Source organism: Thamnophis sirtalis, unplaced genomic scaffold (assembly GCF_051295495.1).
Source record: "Thamnophis sirtalis isolate CommonGarterSnake01/CBP01778 unplaced genomic scaffold, rThaSir2_p1.2 scaffold_6, whole genome shotgun sequence".
NCBI lineage: Eukaryota > Metazoa > Chordata > Lepidosauria > Squamata > Natricidae > Thamnophis > Thamnophis sirtalis.
Genome location: NW_028261386.1, coordinates 21,148,116 through 21,173,339, shown reverse-complemented (window position 1 = coordinate 21,173,339; position 25,224 = coordinate 21,148,116). Strand labels below are relative to the sequence as shown.

At 43.3% G+C, this 25,224-nt stretch overlaps 1 protein-coding gene across 1 annotated transcript; it reads left to right on the top strand.

The window, feature by feature from the left end:
* Nucleotides 1-64: 64 nt before the first annotated feature.
* On the top strand, nucleotides 65-24,824 carry KIAA0753 (KIAA0753 ortholog). The gene is made up of 17 exons (XM_087717347.1): nucleotides 65-206; nucleotides 2,664-2,795; nucleotides 3,580-4,150; nucleotides 5,002-5,108; nucleotides 5,402-5,464; nucleotides 6,047-6,265; nucleotides 7,575-7,743; nucleotides 8,231-8,448; nucleotides 8,664-8,833; nucleotides 14,659-14,745; nucleotides 16,101-16,179; nucleotides 16,736-16,825; nucleotides 18,424-18,558; nucleotides 19,423-19,501; nucleotides 19,964-20,084; nucleotides 21,190-21,402; nucleotides 23,398-24,824. Exons 2-17 carry the CDS (start codon nucleotides 2,703-2,705, stop codon nucleotides 23,513-23,515), a joined length of 2,532 nt encoding a protein of 843 aa, XP_087573473.1. The 5' UTR covers nucleotides 65-206; nucleotides 2,664-2,702; the 3' UTR covers nucleotides 23,516-24,824.
* The last annotated feature ends 400 nt before the right edge of the window (nucleotides 24,825-25,224 follow it).

The following is a 25,224-nucleotide window of genomic DNA, read 5'->3' as shown; positions in this document are numbered from 1 at the left end:
CAAAAGAATGTTCAGGATTAGATTTGAAGGCATTGCGAACTTCTCCGGCAGCTAATTGGCCATTATCGCTACCCGTTGTCCTCGAACCTGTTTAAAGGCGTCCTTGCAAGCGCCGGTTGCCAAGGAAGCAGGAAGAAGGCGGGAACGGCTCAGCCTGTAGCGGACCCCCGCTATGGTTCTGTAGGCTTCTTCCGGTAATTCGCCAGGTTGGTCCCGTGTTTTTTTCTTGGAGAATGAGAGAGAGAGAAGGGGAAGAGGAAAGGAAATCTCATCTTGATTTTTGCACCTATCTAGGCTAAACGCAGCAGCTGCTGCAAGGCCAAAGGTCCAACTCAGAGGTCTTCAAAGTTGGCAACTTTAAGACTTGTGGACTTCAACTTCCAGAATTCTCCAGCCAGCTATAGCTATAGCTATAGCTGGCTGGAGAATTCTGGGAGTTGAAGCTCACAAGTCTTAAAGTTGCCAAGTTTGGGGACTCCTGGTCCAGCTCCTTGCAGCGGCTAAGAAAACAACAATGTATTGCTTGTAAGTGCTACTCAGAGATAGACTGCATTTGAGGGGTCCTTGGTGCTGTCTGAGCTTGGTTGTCCCAAGGGTGCTTTTTTTTCAAGAGGCAACTTAGAATTAGAATAGCAGAATTGGAAGGGACCTTGGAGGTCTTCTAGTCCAACCCTCTGCCTAGGCAGGAAACCCTATACGTTTCAGACAAATAGGTATCCAACATTTTCTTAAAGACTTCCAGTGTTGGGGCATTCCCAGTTTCTGGAGGCAAGCTGTTCCACTGATTAATTGTTCTAACTGTCAGGAAATTTCTCCTCAGTTCTAAGTTGCTTCCCTCCTTGATTAGTTTCCACCCATTGCTTCTTGTTCTATCCTCAGGTGCCTTGGAGAATAGTTTGACTCCCTCTTCTTTGTGGCAACCCCTGAGATATTGGAACACTGCTATCATGTCTCCCCTAGTCCTTCTTTTCATTAGACTAGACATACCCAGTTCCAGCAACTGTTCATATTTTAGTCTCCATTCCCCTAATAATCTTTGTTGCTCTTCTCTGCACTCTGGATGCAGTATTCCAAGTGTGGCCTTACCAAGGCATTATAAAATGATCTTAACACTTCACGTGATCTTGATTCTATCCCTGTTTATGTAGCCTAGAAGTGTGTTGGCTTTTTTGGCAGCTGCTGCACACTGCTGGCTCATATTTAAATGGTTGTCCACTAGGACTCCAAGATCCCTCTCACAGTTACTACTATTGAGCAAGGTACCACCTATACTGTACCTGTGCATTTCGTTTTTCTTGCCTAAATGTAGAACTTTACACTTTTCACCACTGAATTTCATTTTGTTAGATAGCATCCAATGTTCAGGTTTGTGAAGTTCCTTCTGTATCTTAAGCCTATATTCTGGAATATTGGCTATTCCTGCCAGCTTAGTGTCATCTGCAAACTTGATGAGTTCCCCATTTATCCCCTTGTCCCAACTGGACTTTCTGGGGGGGGGGGGGGGTTTGGAAGAAATTTCGCTTATCATCCAAGAAGCTTCTACAGCTCTGGATGAGAAGCGAAATGTCTTCAAAGAAAAACCAGAAAGTCCAGTTTCCTCTTGGAAAAAGCACCTTTGGAACAACCATGACCTGGATGATTGAGAAACTCCATAGACTCTGAGCTTGATTGTTTTCTTGCAGATGTTTCATTACCCAAACTAAACGCCTGCAAGGAAAAAAAAAAGTTCAGAAAGCACCAAGAACCATTTCAGCTCTGAGCATACACTATCGATAGATTACACTACACGAGGAGCCTTCCCCAATCCTGTTTGTGACATTTGGGCAGCAGGACAAAGCTGGATCCAAATTTTACAATGTCTTTGTTGCCTTTCAATCCCTCAGTGATTGTCAGAGCTTGGTATAACTATAAATCTTTCATATCAGTCACGATATTTTCTGAACTTTTTTTTTGAAAGGAATTTTTTACATCTGTGTGATTGATTTTATAAATTGTTAAGGATTTTAAAAATAATTAGCATTTTATAAGGAATTGTAGCAGATGATCAGGTATTTATACTTTAATCCATTCTATTTCTGGTTACAACTTCTTTTTTTTTTGCAAAAGGTTCCTGGCTGTGTGTCTACCATGTTTTCAAAGTCTTTGTAAAGAAGAAGCAAACTGTAACCTGTCAGTCCTTTTGCTTAGTTACATCAATGATAGAATGATGGCAAATTAGCTTTAATATAAGGAAGCTTTATTTCTGATAATCATCTCTCTATGTGTTTCCTCCAGATATCCAATATTGGGGGCAAACAGCATTTTTGTGCTGCTTTTTGAAAGACAGCTGGCTATATAGACACACCTGAGTTTGTTTATCAAATTTGTATGGTTACTCCTCTCACACAAAGTGATTCTGGCTGACATACAATAAAACCAGTAATTAAAACATTCTGCAAAACCAATTGAAAATAATAAACATAGATAAAACAAAACAAAATGATTCCATAACCTTTTTAAAAAGATAACCTTAACACTTGTATTCTAAGCATTGTAAGTGCTGATGAGTGAATTGCAAATTCTAAACATCCTCAGAAAATTAAAATTCTTATGCCAAATTAAGTGTCTTTCAGCTAAGAAAATAGAATGTGTTTATGCTAATGGAAATTTAATATTTATTTCAGTAACTTCATAAACAACAGGAGCTTGAGCTTCTGAAAATTATGATGGAGCTGCGAAAAGCAACTACAACCACTATTCCTTTGGCATCCCACCCACAAATGGCCAAAAGTGATACAAAGCCCCCACAAATACAGGTATTGCACAACATCAACAACTTCTATGGATTTTACGTGATGAAATGCTAACATGTAATAAGCTTGCCAATATGTATTCTAGCATTGCCAACCTGTATTTTTTTTTAATGTGAGGGTGCTGATTCTTAGAAACATATTGCATGGGATTTGTGCTTTTAATACTAATTATCATAAACCCAGTAAGTAAAATCCTGTCTGGATTTCTTTTTATGTTTTCTGCCTTTAAATAAGTTGCATACAACCTCTTGCATTTTTCCATGTATAATTGAGATATAAGGCCTATTTAGATTGTTGGAGGTTCCTCAGAGGATTATGAGAGGAATTGTGGAAACCTATGGCCCACACCTGTCTTCTTTCCTTCCTTTTGCAGGGCAACTATTATTACTCCCCTAAAGTTAGTATGGTATATTTTGGGCTGTATAACGGCTCTCTTTGTGGAGAAGCTAACAGATAATGACGTTTGTATAAGGTGGATTAATTTTTAATTATCTAGTTTACCTTTTAGTCAACTGGCTTGCGAAATAATTTAAGAGCCTTGTAAGATGCTTATTCTATGCTTGTGCAGAGAAACCTGAGTAGGTATACTAGCATATATAATGATCTCCACTACCACCTTTAATCCTCACCACAACTCTGGGAAGCCAATTGAACTGCTAGGGAGTGATGGGTTCAGTTGTCCAATGGTGGATTGTAGGTGTTTTTGGTTAAACAGATTTGCATTTAGGTGATTTTAATCCAATACTCGCCTTGTAACCACACTGCCTATTTTAAATGTTTGGAACAGCTGCAGTTCAGCCGGAATGCTCCCGCGTTGCCTGAAAACCTGTCAATCCACTACACCAATCCCTGTCCAATTGTCATAGAAAAGTTGAAACACTCAGCAACTCAACAGAATCAAGGTGCTGGTGATGATCTGAGGGGCTCTGTTGAATTCTCCATTGTATCTGAAGAGAAGCTCAACCTGGCTGTTCAGATGGCCAGAAGGGATGTGAAAAGAAAGCACCTGCAAGAGCAAATGAAGCAGCATCTCACCAAGATGAATAAGTGTCCTGTGGGATTTAGTTGGGGAAAGGACTCAGGGAACGCTGCGGTGTTGAAAGCATCTAAGTCCCACCTGAAATATGAACACCAGCTTAATAACCCTTCTAAGATGGAGAGGAACAGCACTGGGGCAAAAGTCCTCCTTTATGATCCAAGTCATGTGAACTCAGAACCCGCTTTGTCTGATTCTCCACCAACACGTGATCCAGGACCTGGGCCCAAAAAGGAAGAAGACAAATGTGCCATAGAAATCAGAAGGCTACAAAAAGAGCTTCAGACTTACATTCAGAAAATTGAATTGCTAGCAACAAAAGGTAAGGGGGAAAGCTGACGTAAATGAAAATGCAATATATGACAGTAGAAGAGATACAGGTCACTCTCTTGGCCTAACAAGCCATTCTAGCAAATTCGCATCTTTTTTAAGTATAGGTAACATTTGGAAAAGAAATAAAAATTTGGGTAGGATATTCATTTTCACTGTCAGAGACTATTTTTGTCAATGTTACTAAATAGAGTATATGTACTTTGCAGCCAGATTCTCTCACAGACTGATTAGAGTCTTACAATTGTACCCTATGTGTTACATACGCTTCCCCTTATTCATTTTTTGAAGTCTGCAATGATACTCTGCAGCACTGATGTTGTGGGGGGGAAAGTATCAACACAGTAACAAATTAAGTATATGTGGCCAGAGTGAACTACATGCTTACTAGCCTATTATGATACTTTTAGTTTCTTCATTTTTGTATCAATGTATGAAAAGGCTTCAGTGTTGTGCCCTTGGGCTAATGATCCCATGTGACATAATTTGAGTTTAATTAAGCCCACTGATTTTGAGGCTAGTCGTGAGCTGATTATTTGAACTGCAAGAATTAAAGAGAAGAACTCTTGGAAATCAGTTTTAAAATTTCACACTTGAGACAGTAAAGTGAAGAACTGTGAATATTGCTGACTTCTTTTGTGTAGTCTGGATCTAAGCTGCTATTATGGGTTATAAGGCATTTAATACAGTTTTTGGAACATTTTTGGATGGCTTTTGAGTGACACAGGCATTTTTCTTCATTATCTCTTCTCAATTGTGTTACACATTTCATGTTTTCTGCACCAAATTGTCAGTTCTTAACTGAGCATAATCAACAGTTTTGCTAAACCTTTTTTCATCCAGAGAGGAGTGAAATATGTCTGGATCCTGAGGAAGAACGCCGGGTTCATATTCGGAGGCAGGAACAAGCTGTGCGCTCTGCCCGAGTGCTCTATGTGCTCCAGCAACAGGTCTGAACAATCTCTGGAAACTTTGGGAAGATATTTCAGACCCAAACTGGGGAATCCAAACAAGGCAGTCTGAACCAGATAGCTTGGTTCCAAATGCAGACTTTATTATGCAGACAGAGAGTTTTCCAAACTGCATGAGGACCCGGATTGTTGTTGGGGGCAATATGCTGACTCTGTAAACCGCTTAGAGAGGGCTGAAAGCCCTATGAAGCGGTATATAAGTCTAACTGCTATTGCTAACTGCTATTGCTATTGCATTCTGTTGTTAATTGATTTGTCACATTATCAAACAGGTAAAACAAATTCAAGAAGATCTGGAGAAGCTGAGCCCCCTTAAAGTTAAACATACAAAGAAGGTGAGATGAAATTGCTTTACGAGTTTGGGGGAAAGCTGAGTGATGAGGGAAAAGCTCAGTTGGAGCCTTTGGGGCAGTGTTTCCCAACCTCAGAAACTTTTAAAGATGTGGCTGGGGAATTTTGGGAGTTGAAGTTCACACATCTTAAAGTTGCTGCAGTTGGAACCTCCCTGAAAGATCCTTTGGGAGAATAGTTGGAAGCATGAGGGTAGAAGATGACTTTTTAAACTTTGTGTTCCGTGTGCTTTTCACTGAGCTGTGCGATCTTTCATTCAGACCTGATGTTTGTTTCTACTTTGTGTATTGTCATAGCAGTCCGATTTTGTGTTATTCCCCTACAGTTATTCTTCTGATACAGACTAGAAAAACCTTCTCCAATCTTGGTGTCTTAGGTTGTGAGGGCTTCAACCTTCAGAATTTTCCTCACTAGCCATTCTGGCTGGGGAGTTTGTGAAAAGGGATTTCACGTATCCAGCCAAGCTGTCAAGGAACTAGTGTTTGAGGATTGGGTGGAATTGCTCTGGGTTTCTTGACAAGAGATTACTTGATTCAAACCAGAATTCTTTTTCCTTTGTGATGCAGTCACACGCTATGGCCAAGCTGGCAGCAGCTCACAGAGGTGCCATCCGAGCTCTGCAGATGTTTGTCACTCATTTTGCTGACCAGTCAGAGCAGCAGTCTGCCTCTGCGCATTGTAAAGAGCTGGGCAACCTCATCAGGCAGCTCTCTCTCTGCTCTGCTCGCCTCGAGATGGACTCATCCATTCCTGATATCATCATAGATCTGCTGCTACAAATTGAGGTCAGGAGAGAGTGAGTTTTTTCTTTGCTTGGCATCCTAGGCAGTGTGATATAACTCTTTATGGGGAGGAAGAGATTTCCATCATCCAGAGAAGGCACAACCCCTTTGAAATAAGTGTTAAATAATGGCATGTTTTGGCATTTGAATTCTAAGGCAGTGTTTTTCAACCTTTTTTGTGCAAAGGCACACTTTTTTCATGAAAAAAATCACGAGGCACACCACCATTAGAAAATGTTAAAAAAATTTAACTCTGTGCCTATATTGACTATATATAAAGTGTTTTTCCCACGGCACACCTTACACTATGTCACGGCACACTAGTGTGCCACGGCACAGTGGTTGAAAAACACTGTTCTAAGGAATGAGCCATTGCTCTTTACTTTCACATTGAATTGAGAATATGTAAAGGTATCTAAAGAGCTGCAGTGGCGCAGTGGTTAGAATGCAGAACTGCAGGCTACTTCTCCTCAATGTTGGCTGTCTGCAATTTGGCAATTCAAATTTCACCAGGCTCAAGGTTGACTCAGCCTTTCATCCTTCCGAGGTGGGGAAAATGAGGACCCAGATTGTTGGAGGCAATAGGCTGACTCTGTAAACCACTTTGAGAGGGCTTGAAAGCACCGTGAAGCGGTATATAAATCTAAGCTCTATTGCTATATGCTACTAAAATGCTTAGTAACTTTTAACTGGGTGAAATGGTGCATCACAGGCAACCATTTTTGAATCAAGGATCCCAAATGGACTAACTTGCAGAATGTGTCCAAAATCTGGAACTCAAGACTGCTGTGGAATTGAAAGTTGACAAATTTTATAAAACATGTTATGATAAAAAGTATCCTAAAACCTCTTATGACATAATATAAAATGTCAGAAAACATTTCCTGTGCTGATGTTTGACTCTGCTCTGTAGTTCATTGTGGGCTATTTTCAAAGCAGATACACCTTTCCAGTAAAGGCAGGACATTAGAAGTTCTGACATTTTTTAAGGCATTGAAGAATCTGGTGAAGAAATATATTTAAAAGGATGACTCAACAGATCATCAGTTGTCTCATTTTTAAAAAAATGTATTGTGCCCATGGAATGAGTAATATAATTACATTATCTTAAAATTATCCCTAAATCTGTTAGCAGACAGTGAGTATGTTAGCCAGATAGCATTTTTTTCTTTTAATTTATTCAGAGGTGGTTTTGCTTTTTGTCAATTAAGAAGACTGAACATCCACCTGAAGTTTGCATCCTGTGGGTTGGATTGTGGGTGTTCAGTGTAAGATTTTTGTGTGTTTAACTTAATACAAATTGCTATGGCAGGACTTGGACTCTGTGTTGTCCAAAAATGAATCCCCCAAGAAAGGGCAAGAATGGCTCTCTGCCTCTCAAGTTTATGCGCCAAAAAGTGCCAACAGATTGCCCAAAAAACAAAAGAAACCTTGTGCGTTGGACCGAAAAAAGTCTTCAGTGGCTCGGAAACTTCTTCCCGGTGAGTCTTCTGGGTGCTGAGTTGTAAGAAGTCTGATTAGTAATTCTTACGTATTGTGTTTGATTTTTTCCCCAGAAAAATTGTAGATCCAGATGAGTTGGGAATGAGTGAACTTGTAACTTAACTTCTGGTCCAATTGGATGTTCAGAATTCAGGATGTTCAGAATTGAATATTTCAGAAGAAGATGCTGAAGGGGGAAATGGTTATTTGGATGATTATTATGTGAAGAGACTCCTGCTTCCTCTTAAAATTATTCCCTCTGCTTCCCTGTCCCTAGATCTTACTGTAATTAAGTCAAACTCAGTATATTTGCCTCTGTTTTTAGTATGCCTCTGCTGCATACTGTTTTTTTCCTGTCCCTTATTTTAGATAGTAAGTGCCCTATGGTATGCAACTATTCTTACCTCTCTTTTTTTGGTAAAGTGTCATGGGCATATAATAAATCAATACAATATGTGTACCATTTGTCATAACAAATTACTTCAGATGAATATCCAGAATCTGCAGACCTGTTCCAACATAAGACAATCAATCACTGCAGCACAAGAGTCCAGGAAGATGCACTCCCTGTTGAGCGAGGGGCAGTTGTACGGTGCAAGGGTGAAGCCGTAAGGAGATCAGGACCCTTGAAAGCAGGTTCTGGTTCAGAACAGAAAGCAGGGACTCTGAAGAAGAGAGGAGGCTTGTTTTCCCTCAGACCTCAGGTATGGTTATATAATCATCAGCTTCTACTCCTCTTCCTTTGTCTCCAAGCTTAATTTTAGGTGCTGTGAGAGACACTTTCTCCCCTGATGTAATGTCTTTTCCTCCAAAATCATAGTGATTGAAATGAAGGCTTTAATAGATGTTGTTGTGTAGGAAAAACTGCTAAAACGTGTCTGGAAACACATATTATTTTAATGTTTTTGTTTCTCTAAAGGGTAGCTGTCGACCTCCCAAAACAAAAACAGTGCAGCCTGTAGCCAAACAAGCCCGCTTTCTAGATCCCACCGTTGCATTCCGGCTTAAGGAGAGCAAACCACCTGTCCGAGATAATAGGACCCCATGGATGCCTCCCAGTGTCAAGTCTCCCCTCCACTCTGCTCTGCGGTAGGTTAACACCCTTGCGAGGGCAGTTGTTAGGGGTGTAAACATCTACAGTGGATTATGATTCTGACGATGGTTCATTTATGACAGATGGCATAATAGCTTAATAGAATAGGGGGACCTTGGAGGTCTTCTAGTCCAACCCCCTGCCTAGGCAGGAAACCCTACACCACTTCAGACAAATGGATATCCAACATATTCCTAAAAACTTCCAGTGTTGGAGCATTCACAACTTCTGGAGGCAAGTTGTTCCTCTGATTAATTGTTCTAACTGTCAGGAAATTTCTCTTCAGTTCTAAGTTTCTTCTCTCCTTGATTAGTTTCCATCCATTGCTTCTTGTTCTACCCTCAGGTGCTTTGGAGAATAGCTTGACTCCCTCTTCTTTGTGGCAACCCCTGAGATATTGGAACACTGCTATCATGTCTCCCTTAGTCCTTCTTTTCATCAAACTAGACACACCCAGTTCCTGCAACCGTTCTTCGTATGTTTCAGCCTCCAGTCCCCTAATCATCTTTGTTGCTCTTTTTCTGCACTCTTTCTGGAATCTCCACATCTTTTTTACATCGTGGCACCCAAACTGGATGCAGCATTCCAAGTGTGGCCTTACCAAGGCATTATAAAGTGGTATTAACTGGTCTTGATTCTATCCCTCTGTTTATGCAGCCTAGAACTGTGTTGGCTTTTTTGGCAGCTGCTGCACCCTGCTGGCTCATATTTAAATGGCTGTTCACTAGACTCCAAGATCCCTCTCACACTTTAGAATTTTTTTTTTAGAATTTTATTAGAATTTGTAGGCCGCCCTTTTCCCTGAGGGGACTCAGGGCGGCTCACACAAAAACTGGGAAAGGGGAATACAGACAGTAGGACAAAACATGTAATAAAATAGCAAACAACAAACACTCATCATTCGGGCGGGTAACTATCCTATCCCCAGGCCTGACGGGCGAGCCAGTTCTTCAAGGCTATGCGGAAGGCCTGGACGGTGGAGAGGGTACGAATCTCCACGGGGAGCTCGTTCCAAAGGGTCGGGGCTACTGCTGAGAAGGCCCTCCTCCTTGTAGTTGCCAGCCGACACTGGCTGGCCGATGGAATACGGAGGAGGCCTAATCTATGAGATCTTATCGGTCGTAGGGATGTAATTGGCAGAAGGCGGTCTCTCAAGTATCCAGATCCACTGCCATGTAGGGCTTTATGGGTGATTAATAGCACCTTGAAGCGCATCCGGAGATCAACAGGTAGCCAGCGCAGCTCGCGGAGGATAGGTGTTATGCGGGTGAATCGGGGTGCACCCGCAATCACTCGCGCGGCTGCATTCTGCACTAGCTGAAGTCGCCGGATGCTCCTCAAGGGCAGCCCCATGTAGAGCACATTGCAGTATTCCAGCCTAGAGGTCACAAGGGCCCGAGTGACTGTTGTGAGAGCCTCCCGATTCAGGTAGGGTCGCAACTGGCGCACCAGGCGAACCTGGGCGAATGCCCCCCTGGTCACAGCCGTTAAGTGGTGGTCAAATGACAGCTGTGGATCCAGGAGGACTCCCAAGTTGCGAACCCTCTCTGAGGGGTATAAAATTTGACCCCCCAGCCTGAGTGGTGGAATAATAGCCAAATCTTTGGGAGGGAAACACAATAGCCACTCGGTCTTTTCTGGGTTGAGCACAAGCTTGTTCACCCTCATCCAGTCCATAACGGCCTCAAGACCCCGGCTCATCACGTCAACCGCTTCATTGATTTGGCACGGGGCGGACAGATACAATTGAGTATCGTCCGCATATTGATGGTATCTAATCCCGTGCCTGCGGATGATCTCTCCCAGCGGTTTCATGTAGATGTTGAATAGTAGGGGGGATAAGACCGAACCCTGAGGCACCCCATAATTTAGGGGCCTAGGGGACGATCTCTGCCCCCCCACTAACACCGACTGCGACCTGTCCGAGAGGTAGGAGGAGAACCACCGTAACACGGTGCCTCCCACTCCCACCTCCCGCAGTCGTCGCAGAAGGATACCATGGTCGATGGTATCGAAAGCCGCTGAGAGGTCAAGGAGGACCAGGATGGAGGAACGTCCTTCATCTCTGGCTCTCCAGAGATCATCCATCAATGCGACCAAAGCGGTTTCTGTGCTGTAACCGGGCCTGAAGCCTGACTGGAAGGGGTCTGGTAGTTTGCTTCCTCCAAGGACCGTTGGAGCTGGAAGGCCACCACCTTCTCAACAACCTTCCCCAGGAAGGGAAGGTTGGAGACTGGACGATAGCTATTAAGAACAGCTGGATCCAAGGATGGTTTCTTCAGGAGGGGTCTCACCACCGCCGCTTTCAGTGCGGCGGGGAAGTTCCCCTCCCGAAGGGAGGCGGTCACAACCGCCTGGATCCAGCCTCGTGTCACCTCACTGCAGTTAGTAACCAGCCATGAGGGACACGGATCCAGAACGCAGGTGGAAGTACTTACAGCTCTCATGGCCTTGTCCACATCCCCGGGGGTAACGTCTTGAAACTCAACCCAGAGCTGTTCTACTTGGTCCCCCTGCGCCTCGGCTGGAACTGCGGGGGTGGAGTCCAAGTCCGACCGAAACCGAGCAATTTTGTCCGCTAAGAATTGGGCATATTCTTCAGCTCTGCCCTGCAAGGGTTCCCCCGCCTCCCTTTTGTTCAATAGGGAGCGGGTTATCCTAAACAGGGCGGCTGGGCGGGACTCAGCGGATGCTACCAGGGTGGCTATGTGCGATCTTTTTGCTGCCCTAAGTGCCCTGGTGTATTCCCTGGTGCAGGTGGTTACCATTGCCCGGTTCGATTCGGACTTATCGGACCTCCAACGGTGCTCTAGGCATCTCCTCCGGCGCTTCATCTCCCGGAGTTCCTCGGTGAACCAAGGGGGTCTCCGGGATCCGCCGCCTCGGAGGAGCCGCAGTGGCGCAATCCGGTCGAGGGCCTCCGACGCTGCCGAGTGCCACGCAGCAGCCAGAGTCTCCACCGGATTGTGGGCGAAAGAGTCAGGAATAACCCCAAGCTCTGTCTGGAACCTTACTGGCTCCATAAGACGCCTGGGGCGGAACCACCTGGTCGGTTCCTCCTCCCTACAGTGGGGGTTTGGCCTCCGGAAGTCGAGCCTCAGTAGGCAATGGTCTGACCACGACAGGGGTATGATGTCACTCCCCCTCAGACCAAGATCACAAATCCACTGCTCCGAGAGAAATACGAGGTCAAGCATGTGTCCCGCTGAATGGGTTGGGCCCCGAATTACTTGGGTCAAGCCCATGGCTGTCATGGAAGCCATGAACTCCTGCGCCCCATCAGAGTTTTCACCGAGCGACGGCAAATTAAAGTCCCCCAGGACCATCAACCTAGGGAACTCAATTGCCAGCTCGGCTACCGACTCGAGGAGCGAGGGGAGGGCTGCTGCAACGCTGTTGGGAGGCAGGTACGTTAGCAGCAGACCCACTTGACCCTTGAGGTCCAACTTTAACAGCAAAGACTCACACCCGACAATCTCCGGAGCAGGGACCCTACGAGGAACTAACGACTCTCGGATAACAGCGGCCACACCCCCACCCCTTCCCTGGGCTCTCGGCTGATGCAGCACCTGAAATCCTTCTGGGCACAGCTCTACAAGGGGGACTCCTCCCTCTGGGCCCAGCCAGGTCTCAGTAATACATGCCAGGTCTGCCCTCTCGTCTAAAATTAAGTCCCGGACGAGAGGAGCTTTATGTACAACAGACCTGGCATTTAGCGACAACAGCCTGAGACCAGGGTCCTGACTACTTACGCCATCTGGTCTTGGAGTGGGACTCCTAGGGCCGGAAGGAGGGATCTCTGTAATGTAGCGAACCCTCCTTCCCCGGTAATGGCCTGCCCTAAAGTCCCCGCCGTATCTGCCCCTCCCTGTTACGACCGCAATACCCCGACCCTCTCCCGTGTCTCTGGTCCCCTCAACCACCCCCGTGGCCCCCGCAACTCCCGGCAGGTCCTCCGAATCACGCATACTCATACACTCCCCCAAACAGTCCCCACGTAAGAAGTTAAAAACACAAAATTACAACAATATGATCATAAAAAAGTGGGACATTCATCCATCTCAAGCGTACCTCAAGCATAACCCATACAAAGACAGAAGAAAAAGGTGAAAGAAAAGAAAGAAATTATAAATTGCGCATAAAAATTGATTGGTTTAAAGTGCGAATAGTTCTGGGAAGGTCCAAAAAAAGTCCAAGATGGTTAAGGCAAGCAGAGGGCCTTCTATGTACTGTAAGTACCCCCGCTCGGCCAGTAGTGGCGCTATCTGTGGCCGCAGGTCCAAGGCGGCATCAGGCAACAATGGCCGTGGCAGATGAAAGTGTAGATAAAAGAGCAGATGAAGATATACTCCAAAAGGTCCAAAAGCCGCATTCCAAAAGGAGTCTAGTCCCACCCAACAAAAGGCCCTGCAATGGCAATGGCAACGGCCCAGTGGGGGGGAGAATGCACCAACAGGGGAGGCCAAGCCGAGGGGAGAGGAAGGGGGATGCAGTAGCAGCAGATGAAGACAGCCTCCCATTCTCTCCCAGTGCTGTTCCAGGCTAACCGCCTTCTCCCTGGGGCACTGAATAATCCAATGCAAGTCCACAGCAACCAAACACACAGACGAGAAAGAAAGTAGCATAAAGGGGGGGGAGAGATTTTTCTCAGCCAGCAAGTGGAGGAGAGTCAAGGCTCTCTCAGGTCAGCCGGGTCCCAACGAACCTCCAACGATAGTTATCCAACGCCTCTAACCGAGTTGGGTCGCGATGTCTTCCAAGCGGCACCCGGGCGGAGTCTTTAAAGGCCGCTCTGAATCAGCTGGGCCGCGGCGTCTTCCGGGCGCCCCCGAACGGCGTCAGCGTCTTTCGCAAAAAGGCAGCCTCGGGGGGCAAAATCTCACCACTCCGCTGCCAGCACCAAACTCTCCGCAAGATCGCTCTTGCCCTGATCTCTCTTCAGCCTCCGAATGGCAACCGGGTGGTGTCTCTGAGCGCCTCACTAATCAGCTGAGCCGCGGCGTCTTCCGGGCACCTCCGAGCGGCGTCGGCGTTTTTTGTAAAAGGCAGCCTTGGAGAGCAAAATCTCTCCAGTCCACTGCCAACACCAGACCCTCCGAGAAATCGCTCGCGCCCTGGTGTCTCTCACGCTCGATTTCTAGGAGCAATTTCTCCTTCTTTTGGCTATTTTTCCAGTGTGGACGCCGGAGCGAAAAGCCCGGCAGCCATGTTCCTTCGCACATGCGCATACTTATTATGTTGAGCAAGGTACCAACTATACTGTAGCTGTGCATTTCGTTTTTCTTGCCTAAATGTAGAACCTTACTCTTTTCACCATTGAATTTCATTTTGCTAGATAGCACCCAGTGTTCAAGTCTGTCTAGTATAGTTTCTAAGATTTTACCTGGAGATTGAAACATTCAGAACTGCTGTGTACTAAGATGGATCAGATATTTGATTAATTTGGTTCAGTGTCTTCTTCATTCTGCAGAATTTCAGATATATCCAATGGTCACCAAGTGATAATATGGAATGAACACAGAACTTTCTGAATGTAAACTTAGCCACGGCCCTCACCATTTCTGAGATCCTTTAGCGTTTGTATACTACAGCAATTGTCAACCTCTTGTGAGGAAGTCCTCATGTTCTTTGGAGACTTATTCATGTCCCTCTTTCTGGAATGCTTGAAGAAGTGTTTTCATTCACCAGATGATGTTTTCACCAATGTCAATAATTAATTTATGATGTGGAAATTTATAATTGGTGCCCCTGGGATGGCAACAGCAACAATAAGCTTGTCTTGTTATTTTTCTTCTCCCACTTAAATTCAACATTCTTGTAGGCACCTGGAGAAAAATCCTGAAAATCCTGAGCCATCTCTGGAGATAGAGACAAAGGAAAAAGAAACACCTGAGAAAGAAGTGCTCAGGTAGGCCTGAAAGGGAGGGTGGAAGGTTGTGGATTTTAAAATAGTTGCATTTTGGGAATCTTTCTCTGGCCCCCACCCTTCTGTTTCTCTCTCTCTCCTTTTCCCTCTCCTTCCCTCCTTGTGCCTTCAAGTAAATTTTTCATGCCTGGTCAAATCCTTGCAATGTTCTTTGGCAAGGTGTTTTGGAGGTCATTTGCCTCTGTCTCCTTCTAGGGTTGAGAGAGAATAGCTGGCCCAAGGTCATCCAGCTGGCTTTGTGCCTAAAGAACACATAGGCTCTTGGTTTCTGTCCTGAGGCCTTAACCACTACATCTAACAGGCTCTTCTTCATAGATACAGATTTTTTTCCCCTTTGTCCCCAACATATATAATTTGTCATTCTAAATTTGGACTGAAACCCATATGGAAGAACATTTACTTTGGAAATAGATCTGAATTGGACTTGGTTTCCTCAACCAGCATAGAATATAGCAAGTAAAGGAAAACTAGTTATGGGGAAAATGTGCCAATACCCTAGATTTTACATCCTGTCCAAAAAGAAGCAGTTGGGATGATTTCCCAAAATTATGAGAGAAAAGAGAAAACTCTGCTTTGCTTCCATCTTTACTTGTTGTTTATTAGTTGAACCTAAGAAGGCTGTATAGTAGGGCAGTCCCAACTGCCATGTTTTCATAAAAAGCTGTGTGTATACATTTCTCATGTGTTGCTTTCTTTGAAAACTATATGTAAAATTAACTAAGTCTTTACACCTGCTTGGTACTTGACCTTGTCTTGTCAGATGTCGAGAGTAGAGCAACATTTCACAAGAATATTGCGACAGAAAAATCTCACCATCTTTCATTACTCCCAGGGAAATAGTCACCTGACATTATTATTTCATCTCTTCTGACAATGTTCAGTATTATAGTCTTCAGTACTAACTTGGATAGGAGCAGAGGTGATGACCAAGGCATCGGTTGGCTTTTCACTTTTGGAAAAGGCTTCCAGTTTCTGTGATTTTTAGCTGTGGGAAGAAACGAAGCTCCAGTCCCCTGTGTCTATTTCCCTTTGTTTGTGTACTCTTTTGCATTCGGTGAGGAAAGAATTAAAACCTGGGCTATATTTTGCTGTTTCAGTCTTATCTCTCAGGAATGCATTAAACAAGGAATGCAAATGGGAAATGGGAATTTTAGGCCCTTCCATATTATTATTATAAAAGCCTGCATTCTGAAAGGCATAGGCTTCAGAGTGCCTGGTCTGGAGAGATGCTGAATTATGCTGTCCTATTATTGTTTGGGTGTTCTGTTAGTCACATTTTTAAAAGATAACATGAGTCATCAAATTGTCACTGTGCTGTATTATTTGAAAAATTTCAGAGACAAAGGGGCTTCCCCAACAGAGGAGGTGGAGCAAGCTGACCCTGAGGGCCTGGAGCTTCTTTTGGAAAAAGCGCAGGTGGAGTATCACATTCTTCCTCTTTTCCTTTTGATTTTCTTGACATATTTCCTTGTTGATGAGATGAAGAAATAACTTCCTCTTTTCTTTCCAGAACTTTTATGAAGAGCACCTCAAGGCTGGATATTTCACATAAATTGAGTCTGACTCATCTCTTGCTTCCAAAGTCTTACCTCTTGTATTAGCCAGGACTGCAAGTAAGATTTTGCCTCGGCTAAATAGCAATAAGCCCTGAGACTTACGTACTGCTTCACAGTGCTTTGCGGCCCTCTCTAAGTGGTTTTATAGAGTCAGCATCTGGCCTCCAACAATCTGGGTCCTCATTTTACCCACCTCAGAAAGATGGAAGGCTGAGTCAATCTTGAGCCTGGTGAGATTCGAACTGCCAAATTGCAGGCAGCCAGCAGGTAGTAGAAGTACTTCTGCAGTACTGCACTCTTACCACTACGCCACCGTGGCTAAATGCAAGAAGTAAGGCTTATAAGGCAACAATTGAGTCGTGCTTATTAGAATTCATTCATTCATTCATTGAACTTATATCCTACTTTTCACATAGGAGCTCAAGGCAGCACAAACAGTCCTTCCATTACAGGGCAATGACGACGCTCAAATAAGGAAGTTTGAAAATTTTGCCTTTCTTTATGAGGTACTTCATGTGTTTATTTCCCTCTCTATCTTTTCAAAAATACCTGTAATGTAAGATGACAGATGCTGTAGGAATATGCTCATCAATCCCTGCATTACATGATCGGGCAGACCTGGGAAAAAAATGGCTAAAAAAACGGAACAGAAAAGGCAGCATCTAAAGTAGATGTTGAATGTGGTTAGGGGGGAAACGAAAGCTCCATTTTTGTAAAAAAATGTGGCTCTCAGGTTTAATTCTTTTTCTCATTTGCATTGGATGCCATGTTGGTGAAATAAACCACAAGTCCGTGTGAAACCACCACTCCCCACCTCAGTTGTTGAGCTCACTTGATTGTTAAACAGTTTCACATTGGGCATCCAGTGTGTGATAATTTATGCAAAAAGTGTCAGACTTTACAAAGTAATTAGAAAAAGTGCCAGACTTTTCTTCCTGCTTTCTTTTGAAATGGGTTATGTATTTAATCATCCCTATAGCCTAAAGTAATTTAGCTTTGCAACATTGCTCCAAGAGAGCATCTTGACAAAAAAAAAAGAGCTTTAAAGGATTCTAAAGCCAAATAAATTTCACTGTAGAGGCAAAATACTTCCACATACTCATTTTTAGTCTTTTTGCCACTTTTAATATTCTGTAAGGCCAGAAGAAATCAAAATACAGGATAATAACCCAGAACAATATATTTCAATCATAATTTTCACATGACACTAAATTTATTAAAATAAGAGTTAGCATAAGTTATATAATTATCCTTTTTTGTGGCAGCATCTATATTGTGGAAATAGTCGTTCTGGGGAGACCAGGCTGGAGACAAGCCTTTACATTTTTTCAGAGCCTTCCCTTGATTTGAGTTGTGACCAATTTTATTTTCTTTAAATTCTTCCAATTGTGTTTTTCTTTGTGAATGGAGTTGTTTTATATTACATTTTTCTAATTAGAATAGATCCATGGTTCCATAAAAACGTGATTCATACTTCTGTGAAATCATTTGAACTTTATCAGTAACTTTTTCTGAAAGAGCAACTGACCAGGGGTCTCCAATCTTGGCAACTTTAAAGCTTCTAGCTCTCCAATCTTGGCAACTTTAAGGCTTGTAGACTTCAATTCCCAGAATTCTGGGAATTGAAGTCTACAAGCCTTAAAGTTGCCAAGATTGGAGACCCCTGCTTTAGTGTGTCAGTTATCCAATAATAAATTAGTTTGGAGTGTTTTCAATTTTGTAGCTTGGAGTTAAGAGAGCTGCTAAGAAACTATAAATGCTCTTAAATCGAGTTTATTTTGTTGGCCCTTCTACCAGAAAGTCTTAATTCAGACTGAGGTTATGTCGGCCACCTTGACTAACTGATATATATTTGTTTCATTAGAAATTGAATCCCTCCTTAGAAAGAAAGATTGGTCATAGGGGATCTTTGTGGTATAACCATTCAGCACTGGACACCTGAAAATTACAATGTACCTCTAATACTGCAGTGTTACATGATTTGGGGTCACGGAAGATGCTTTGTGGCTTGGCTTCTCTCATTCTCCCAGTGGATATTTTGTGTGTGGGCAGGTAGTTTTAGAGAACACAATAAGCTATTGTCTCTCCCTCCCTCTCTTGTTAGGATGCAACAAGCTTACCAGGTATTTGTTTGGAGGATTGCCATCTGGAACAGTGCAAGAAGATGGACCATGAGGCTCTTTCTGCACTCAGCATCTCTGACCTAGAGACAATGATGAAGAGGATGGAGGAAATAGAGGTGCATTCATTTGTTGGTTGCTGACCTATACCTGTGCATCAGGTTATTGAGCTTTGATGCCTCTCAGCGGTCAGGCACTTCAAGCACTGAGCTCAAGGAATATCTTGAGAATCTGCTGTATTTTGCTGCTATGGGCACTGCATTTTGTCATCCTTACAAGAGAAAAAAACAACCTATTTGCTGTTTGTACCATCTGGTATTTTTGCACAGGTTCTGCTCTATCCTTTCTTCCATCTTCTCCTAATATGGCATTGTAATGATGCATTGGGATTGTAATTCTCAGAATTCCTTCTCAACCAGCATAGAGTGCCAATTGGGGAAAGCTGCCTTGTGCCAAAATTTGTGTCTTAGATAGATTCCATAGATTTAGGGTTTGCTCTGCTCTCCTTTACTGAAGATTACTTGAGATTTCTGATGGCTTTACTTGGAGATACCCAAACTGCTAGAAATGTAGAGACATTCATGCTGGCCAATACTCCCATTTCTCCTGCTTTCATTCATCATCAAAATTTGATACCCAAATTGGACACTTGGGATTATATGATTTTATGTTTGTTTTGTAATTTTATTTTTGTCTTTTGGTAGGCTGCCCAGAGCCCTGCTAGTTTGTGGCAGGACATTAATACTGTATATTTATTGTATCCTGTACAAAACATATTGTATAAAAAGTACTTTTTTCCAGAGAGAAAAAAGATAACTTCTCCCATTCTGAATTATCCATTAACTAAAGTTTCTCATTGCACAAACTGGAGTGGTTTGCTTTGCTAGGAATGTTTTAATCTGTCAGTCTCCTAGTCTTTCCGAAACCCGGTCAAATTGACTAAAATATTTTATTAACACCGGGTTTATCTTTCTATATTGAAGCACTATCAAGAAACTATACGCAGACGATATAACCAGATTGCTTATGCCGATGTTGATTTCTGGGTCCAGCAGAACAAAGGTGAGCTTCTGGTTTGGTTTTGGGTTTTTAAGAAATAACAGCTGAGCAGTGAATGGTTCTCTTTCATTCTCTAGTTTTGAGCATATATTTTTACATTCTTAATATGTGTATATTGTAGAGATGAAGGAAACAGATATGATTGATATAATGTAGTCTTTGGGATAAACTCATGGTCAGCAATAGAAATTAGAATAGAATAGAATAGAATAGAATAGAATAGAATAACAGAGTTGGAAGGGACCTTGAAGGTCTTCTAGTCCAACCCCCTGCTTAGGCAGGAAACCCTACACCACTTCAGACAAATGGTTATCCAACATCCAAATATTCCATAGATTCTTCTTGGCTTATGTTTCTATAAAAATATGTTAACTGAATGGGGAAGATGGAATTTGAAATACATTAGGCGCTTGTCTACTTTGGTATTGATAAGGTAATTATTTTTCTAACAATTCCTTCTCCTAGAGGAAGAGTCTGTAGTGAGAGACCAACAACCTGCCGTTGTTCATCCCATCCAGATAACAAAACTAGATAATCACAAAGAGCCACAAATAGCAATAGTATTGGAAAAACCCTTGGATGCCAGGTGAGTAACAGATTTAATAGCTTACTGTGCTTAAACAGCATCATCTTTGTTTATGCTAAAAGTGGATTTGCCCCCTTGGTTAGAATGTATGGGGTGTTTAGGAATAATCAAATTATCAGTAAGGACAGTGGTGGGTTCCTACTGGTTCGGACTGGTTCGGCCGCCTGGGTCGCTGGAACCAGCAGCGACCCAGGCCTGCCATGCCCCTGAACCAGTTCCCCAGGCAGTGCCGCCATCTTGCTTTTCAGTTCTGCGCATGAGCAGAACAATTTTAATTGCACTGCGTGTATCAAGTGTGGACCTGCGTGCAAAGCAAGCACACGAGCAAAACGGTAGTAGTGCCCGTCGGAACCCACCCCTGTTTAAGGACTCTGGGAACTAGATAGATAGGAACGTTAGTACTAAATAGACTGAGACAGTTCTATCTTGCCCACAATTTTGTTTCACATGATTCCTCAGAGAAGTTTATGAGCAGAGCAAAATTAAATCTTTCAACATGAACAAATGAATGAAAGTCGGAAGGTGGGCTGAAGTGAAAGAGAAGCAGCTTTTCTTTCCTTGACTTTTCACCTTCTCACTGATACTTGCTTGGCTTTATTGTTTTCTTTAATTGTTCGGGAGACAGATAGCCTAGGTCTAAAACCAGTAGTTGAACTTACACAAGAGATGGGCTAGAAAGGAACAAGTACCTACGATTAGGGGAAGTGAGCATTTAAATAAACTGGGGTGACAGTAGATGGTCTGTTTTAAGTTTAAGTGAGCCTGGGAAGAATAAGCCAAGCTTGCTAAGGAGACAGAGGACTACAGGAAGAATTAACAACCGTACCATGGTGAGATCCTATTGGTTTTGAAATATGAATTTGATTTGGGGGTTCTAAATCCTCCATATAGTAGGCTCAGGGAAAGAAATGGGGGAGAAGACAATTACCATTGTGCCCAGCCTGGAAAGAAATGGAGGAGAAGACAATTGCTATTGTGCCCAGCCAGCTTGCTTCTCATAGGTGTTAGTCATAACAAGACTGTCTCAGTGAAGTAGAGGCTTTTGGTCTGATCCAATTTTAGGGCTTATTTTTTTTCCTAATTCTGGTTGTATTTGTGCTTTCAGCGCTATTGATGAAGAGCTGTCAGAGCCCAGGAGTGGGACTCTGCAGTCTTTTACACATCACATCCCGCCTGAGAAAGAGTCTGGCACTTTCCTCTCAGTGCCGAAACATGTTCTCCAAAGCCTCTTTGATTATGATGCCCGATACCGGCAGCACCTGAAGAGCATTTTCCTCGAAGAGGTGGGGCAGTTTAACCCTTGGAACATTGCAGAGAGGTATGGGGAATCTTGGTGTGCTTGCTTTCTTTGTATCTTCTGGAGGGATTTGCTTTTTTTATTTCAAAAACCCATACTTCACTGTCGGAAAACAGAGTTCCTTTGGATGGGGAATTCTGGGACTTGGAGTCCACACATTTTAAAGTTGCTAAAGCTGAGAAACACTAAGTCATAGATTGAAAAGAATTGTGTTGTGGATTCTTTTAGTGCCACCAGGTGGCAGTCAATCTCCTTCTGTTTTTCCATTTTTCTGCCTTTGTTTTTCTCCTTTCACAATTTTCCAATGGGGCAAAAAAAAATTGCTTTGTCTAGTTAGAATATCATTTAATTTTTCAGACTAATTGCCACCTTCTTGAATATCTGGTCATCTTCCTTCATATTTCTGTTTTAGAGGGATTGTCAAGAGTAGCTGCTCTCACTGTTTCTACTTCCTTCCTTATAGCTAATGTTTTTGTTCTTGTTTCCTTCAAGCCCATCCCCAGTGCTCTTTCTCATACCTCATTCACATATATGTGGAATCCCTTTATAGTAAGGTCAGGACTATGGGGCACCAAGGGAGGGTTGAGGGAGCAGTTCCCCCAGGTACAGGCAATAAGAAGGATGCTGCTGAAGACACCAGGTTAATTAGGAGTCAAAAGGGGTTGCTGCTTCCTATGCCCTGATCAGCAGTTTGACAGCAGTGTATCTGCAGTTTTCTTAGCAGCTTTTTCAGAAATGGCCTGCCAGTTCCTTCTTGCTGGTTGTAGGGAATGGTGATGAGGGACAGGAGGAAAAGAGCTGCTATCCAGACTATGGTCAGGAAAAAAAACAACCCTCGAGTCCAGAATGGAATTGAGCAAATTGAGGCACCACAGTCTTGAAACCAGGAGACTCTCAGTTCTAGTCCTGCCTTAGCCATGAGAGTTGGCTAGGTGACTTTGGGCCAGCCATTCTCTCCCAGCTCACTTCACCTCACCGGGTGGTTATTGCGGGGAAAATGTGAGGAGGAAGGAGTATTAGTTACATTTGCCTCAAGTTATTTATAAAAAAATAATAAAGGTGGAATTGAAAAAAATATTTTTTTGAAAAAGCCCAGTGATATGAGGAAACATCTCATGCAACACTCTCTGTAGTTCTCAGAGATAAAGAGAGTGAGGGATGAAGCACATTCTCGCTTGAAAGATGTTGTTATGGTATCTTATAATAACAGTAATATTGGCCTTGCATGACTTGGCTTTCCTAGTGTGGCCTGTCTTGAAGGGTTGAAACCAGGACCGAGAGAAATGACGGGAGGTGGGTTCCTGCCAGTTCTAACCTCTTCTATAGAAGAGGTTCCACAAATCTAGCGTGCCGTTTAGAACCGGTTCCAGCTCCCTCCCCCTGCCCGTCCGCACCCAGCTTGCCCTGCCCACCGCTCACTGATTGGCTGGCTCACCAATCGCCCCACCCGCCTCTAAGAGTTCTATCTAAACCTTAAAGTCTTAAAGCTGTCAAGTATGAACACCCTTGGGGGTTTTTTCCTAAAGGGTTAGGGGTGCAAGGGTCTTGTAACTTGACAGCTTTAAGACTTGCGTGCTTCAAATGCCAGAGTTTCTGAGCCAACATTTTGGTTGCTAAGCAAGAGCGTGGTTAAGTGAGTTTCACCACATTTTACAAGTTGGCCACGCCCACCCAGTCACATGACTGCCAAGCTACTCCCACCTGGTCATATGGCCGGCAAGCTACTCCCACAAAGCAGGTCACACCTACAGAAGAGGTTCTAAAAAAATTTGAAACCCACCACTGGTCTACATGCTGCTGCTATGGATCAGGTTGTAGGACAGGGGTGTCAAACTGGCAGCCCACAGACCAGATGTGTCACACGCAGGCCATGCCCACCCCACCTCTACGAACAGAAAAAAATGTCACGGAACGTCACATGACAGCAACATTACGGCGCGAGTTTGACATCCATGTTGTAGAAACTTTGGAACTCAGGTCTTGGCTGCTGAGCTATTTTCATTTCTTTCCCTTTAGCCTGGCAGAGGAGCTGACAGAGGAAATGTTGACAGATGTAGCAGCTGAGCTCCATGGCTTCTGTGAAGACTATGCAGAAGCTGTCTTCACTTCAGAGTTTTTAAAGGTGGCTGAGTAAACCAGGGCCTTCAGTGAATACTGTTCGGCGGAAAGATTGAACCTGACAAAGACCAGTTCTCGGGAATGAAATTTGACAATTCATGTATTACTTTCTATGTTCCTTCGTGGGAAGGCTGGTACTGATGGAATAAATAAATAATATTGGGAGAATTCTGATCCTTGAAAGCCTGGGGAAAAATACCCCTCACTGTTCCTTTAAAGAGATGTTATGCATTCCAAAGCACCTTTCCCCAATCATTTTCAAAGCATGCACCGCCTTATTGTCTATTTCATGATTCATTTGGACTGAGCATTTGACAAATTATTCCCCTCCAAAGTTCTTTCTATGTCTTATAGAAAGGATCACTAGTTTCTTGGCTGAATTCTTACAGTGGCAGCCATCTTACAAGGATGCTCATTACTCAAGGGCTGAATCCAGTTAGTTGAGGCAGTGACAGAAAATGCCCCAGCTTTGTATTGTGGAGAACTCATTCTTCGAGATACTACAAGTTCAGTTCTGGATTCTCTACCGCTGATGTTGATAACATAGTACCTCATTTTACAGTATTTCAGTTAATGAAAAAAAGTAGGTATCCAATACTTGAAAAAGTTGCTAACTCTGAGATTGTAAACCAGTTTTTGGAAAGGAATAAGGTACCAAAAATCTGTGGGGGGAAAATCTGTGAAAACCCTGTCAGTGGCTAATGGCGACATAGGTTTGGTGAAAGATTTCCAACGGTGTCCATATTATCTGGTGGAACTTTGGATGCCATTTCTGTTTCTCTTCTGTTCAGTTTGATTTTAGTGAGCCTTATTTGCCTTTTCTTAGGGGGTTATGGATCAAATAATTATTTGGGGCTCTATTTGATCCTGATGTCTCTTCCTACTGAGATGCTCTCCTCTCATTTGTAGTTAGTCTGCTGTATCTCATTGTATAGAAGGAAGTGTTATGCATGTACAGCACCTATTTTAATCTGAATTGTCCCACTGAGCAATCACTTGAGGCTGAGACAATGGGGCAGTTTCCTTAAACCAGCTTCTTTTGAAAATAAAAATTAAATATTTATTACTGCTGCTGTTTGACTAGCCATACTTATTTTGTATAGAGTCAGAGGGATTTGTACAATAAATCAGTGCAATTCATACGTGATTACTTTGTTTTTCTACATAAAAATTATTAACCAGCTCAATGTATTTAAAATGATTTTTTTTCTAACTGCATTGTTTTGTAATTTGTGTTTATGAAAACTTAATTCTTAAAAGAGGGTGGCAAAAAGGCTTCAGTCACGGCGTTGCACAAATTATTAACCCATTGGTTTTGAGTTGTCTCAATATGACCAAAGTGAGATTTTTTTGGGGGGGGAGGGGGAACTGCTTGTGTTTGCTTTTTCCTTGTATTGCTAATACGTTATTTGCAGGTCACCAAGCAAGCATCGGCCTCTTGTGGCTGCTGCAGATACAAAGCCTGGGACATCCTCGGCTTTTTGGCACAACTCAAGAGGCTGCAAATTAAGAGGAACTATTAAAGAAGGAATTTCTTGGGGCATTTCCACACTTATCCTAATCCCATCCCCACCCCCCTAGATGTCAGCAAAGCAGAGAAGGGAATGTTTTCCCCTCAAGGGATCAATTGAGTTTGAATTAGAATTGACTATCCCAGGGGTGTCAAACTGCAGATTGGGTGCGTCATGCACTGGCCACACCCATCCCCAGTTCAGCAAGGGAAGG

What these genes read in the sequence shown, in the direction of transcription:
- KIAA0753 (XM_087717347.1), top strand. Translation starts at nt 2,703, where the DNA reads ATGATGGAGCTGCGAAAAGCAACTACAACCACTATTCCTTTGGCATCC. An exon ending in CCCCTCCACTCTGCTCTGCG is followed by an intron (nt 8,834 to 14,658) that starts GTAGGTTAACAC and finishes ACATTCTTGTAG; the next exon opens with GCACCTGGAGAAAAATCCTG. An exon ending in ATTTTGCCTTTCTTTATGAG is followed by an intron (nt 16,826 to 18,423) that starts GTACTTCATGTG and finishes CTCTCTTGTTAG; the next exon opens with GATGCAACAAGCTTACCAGG.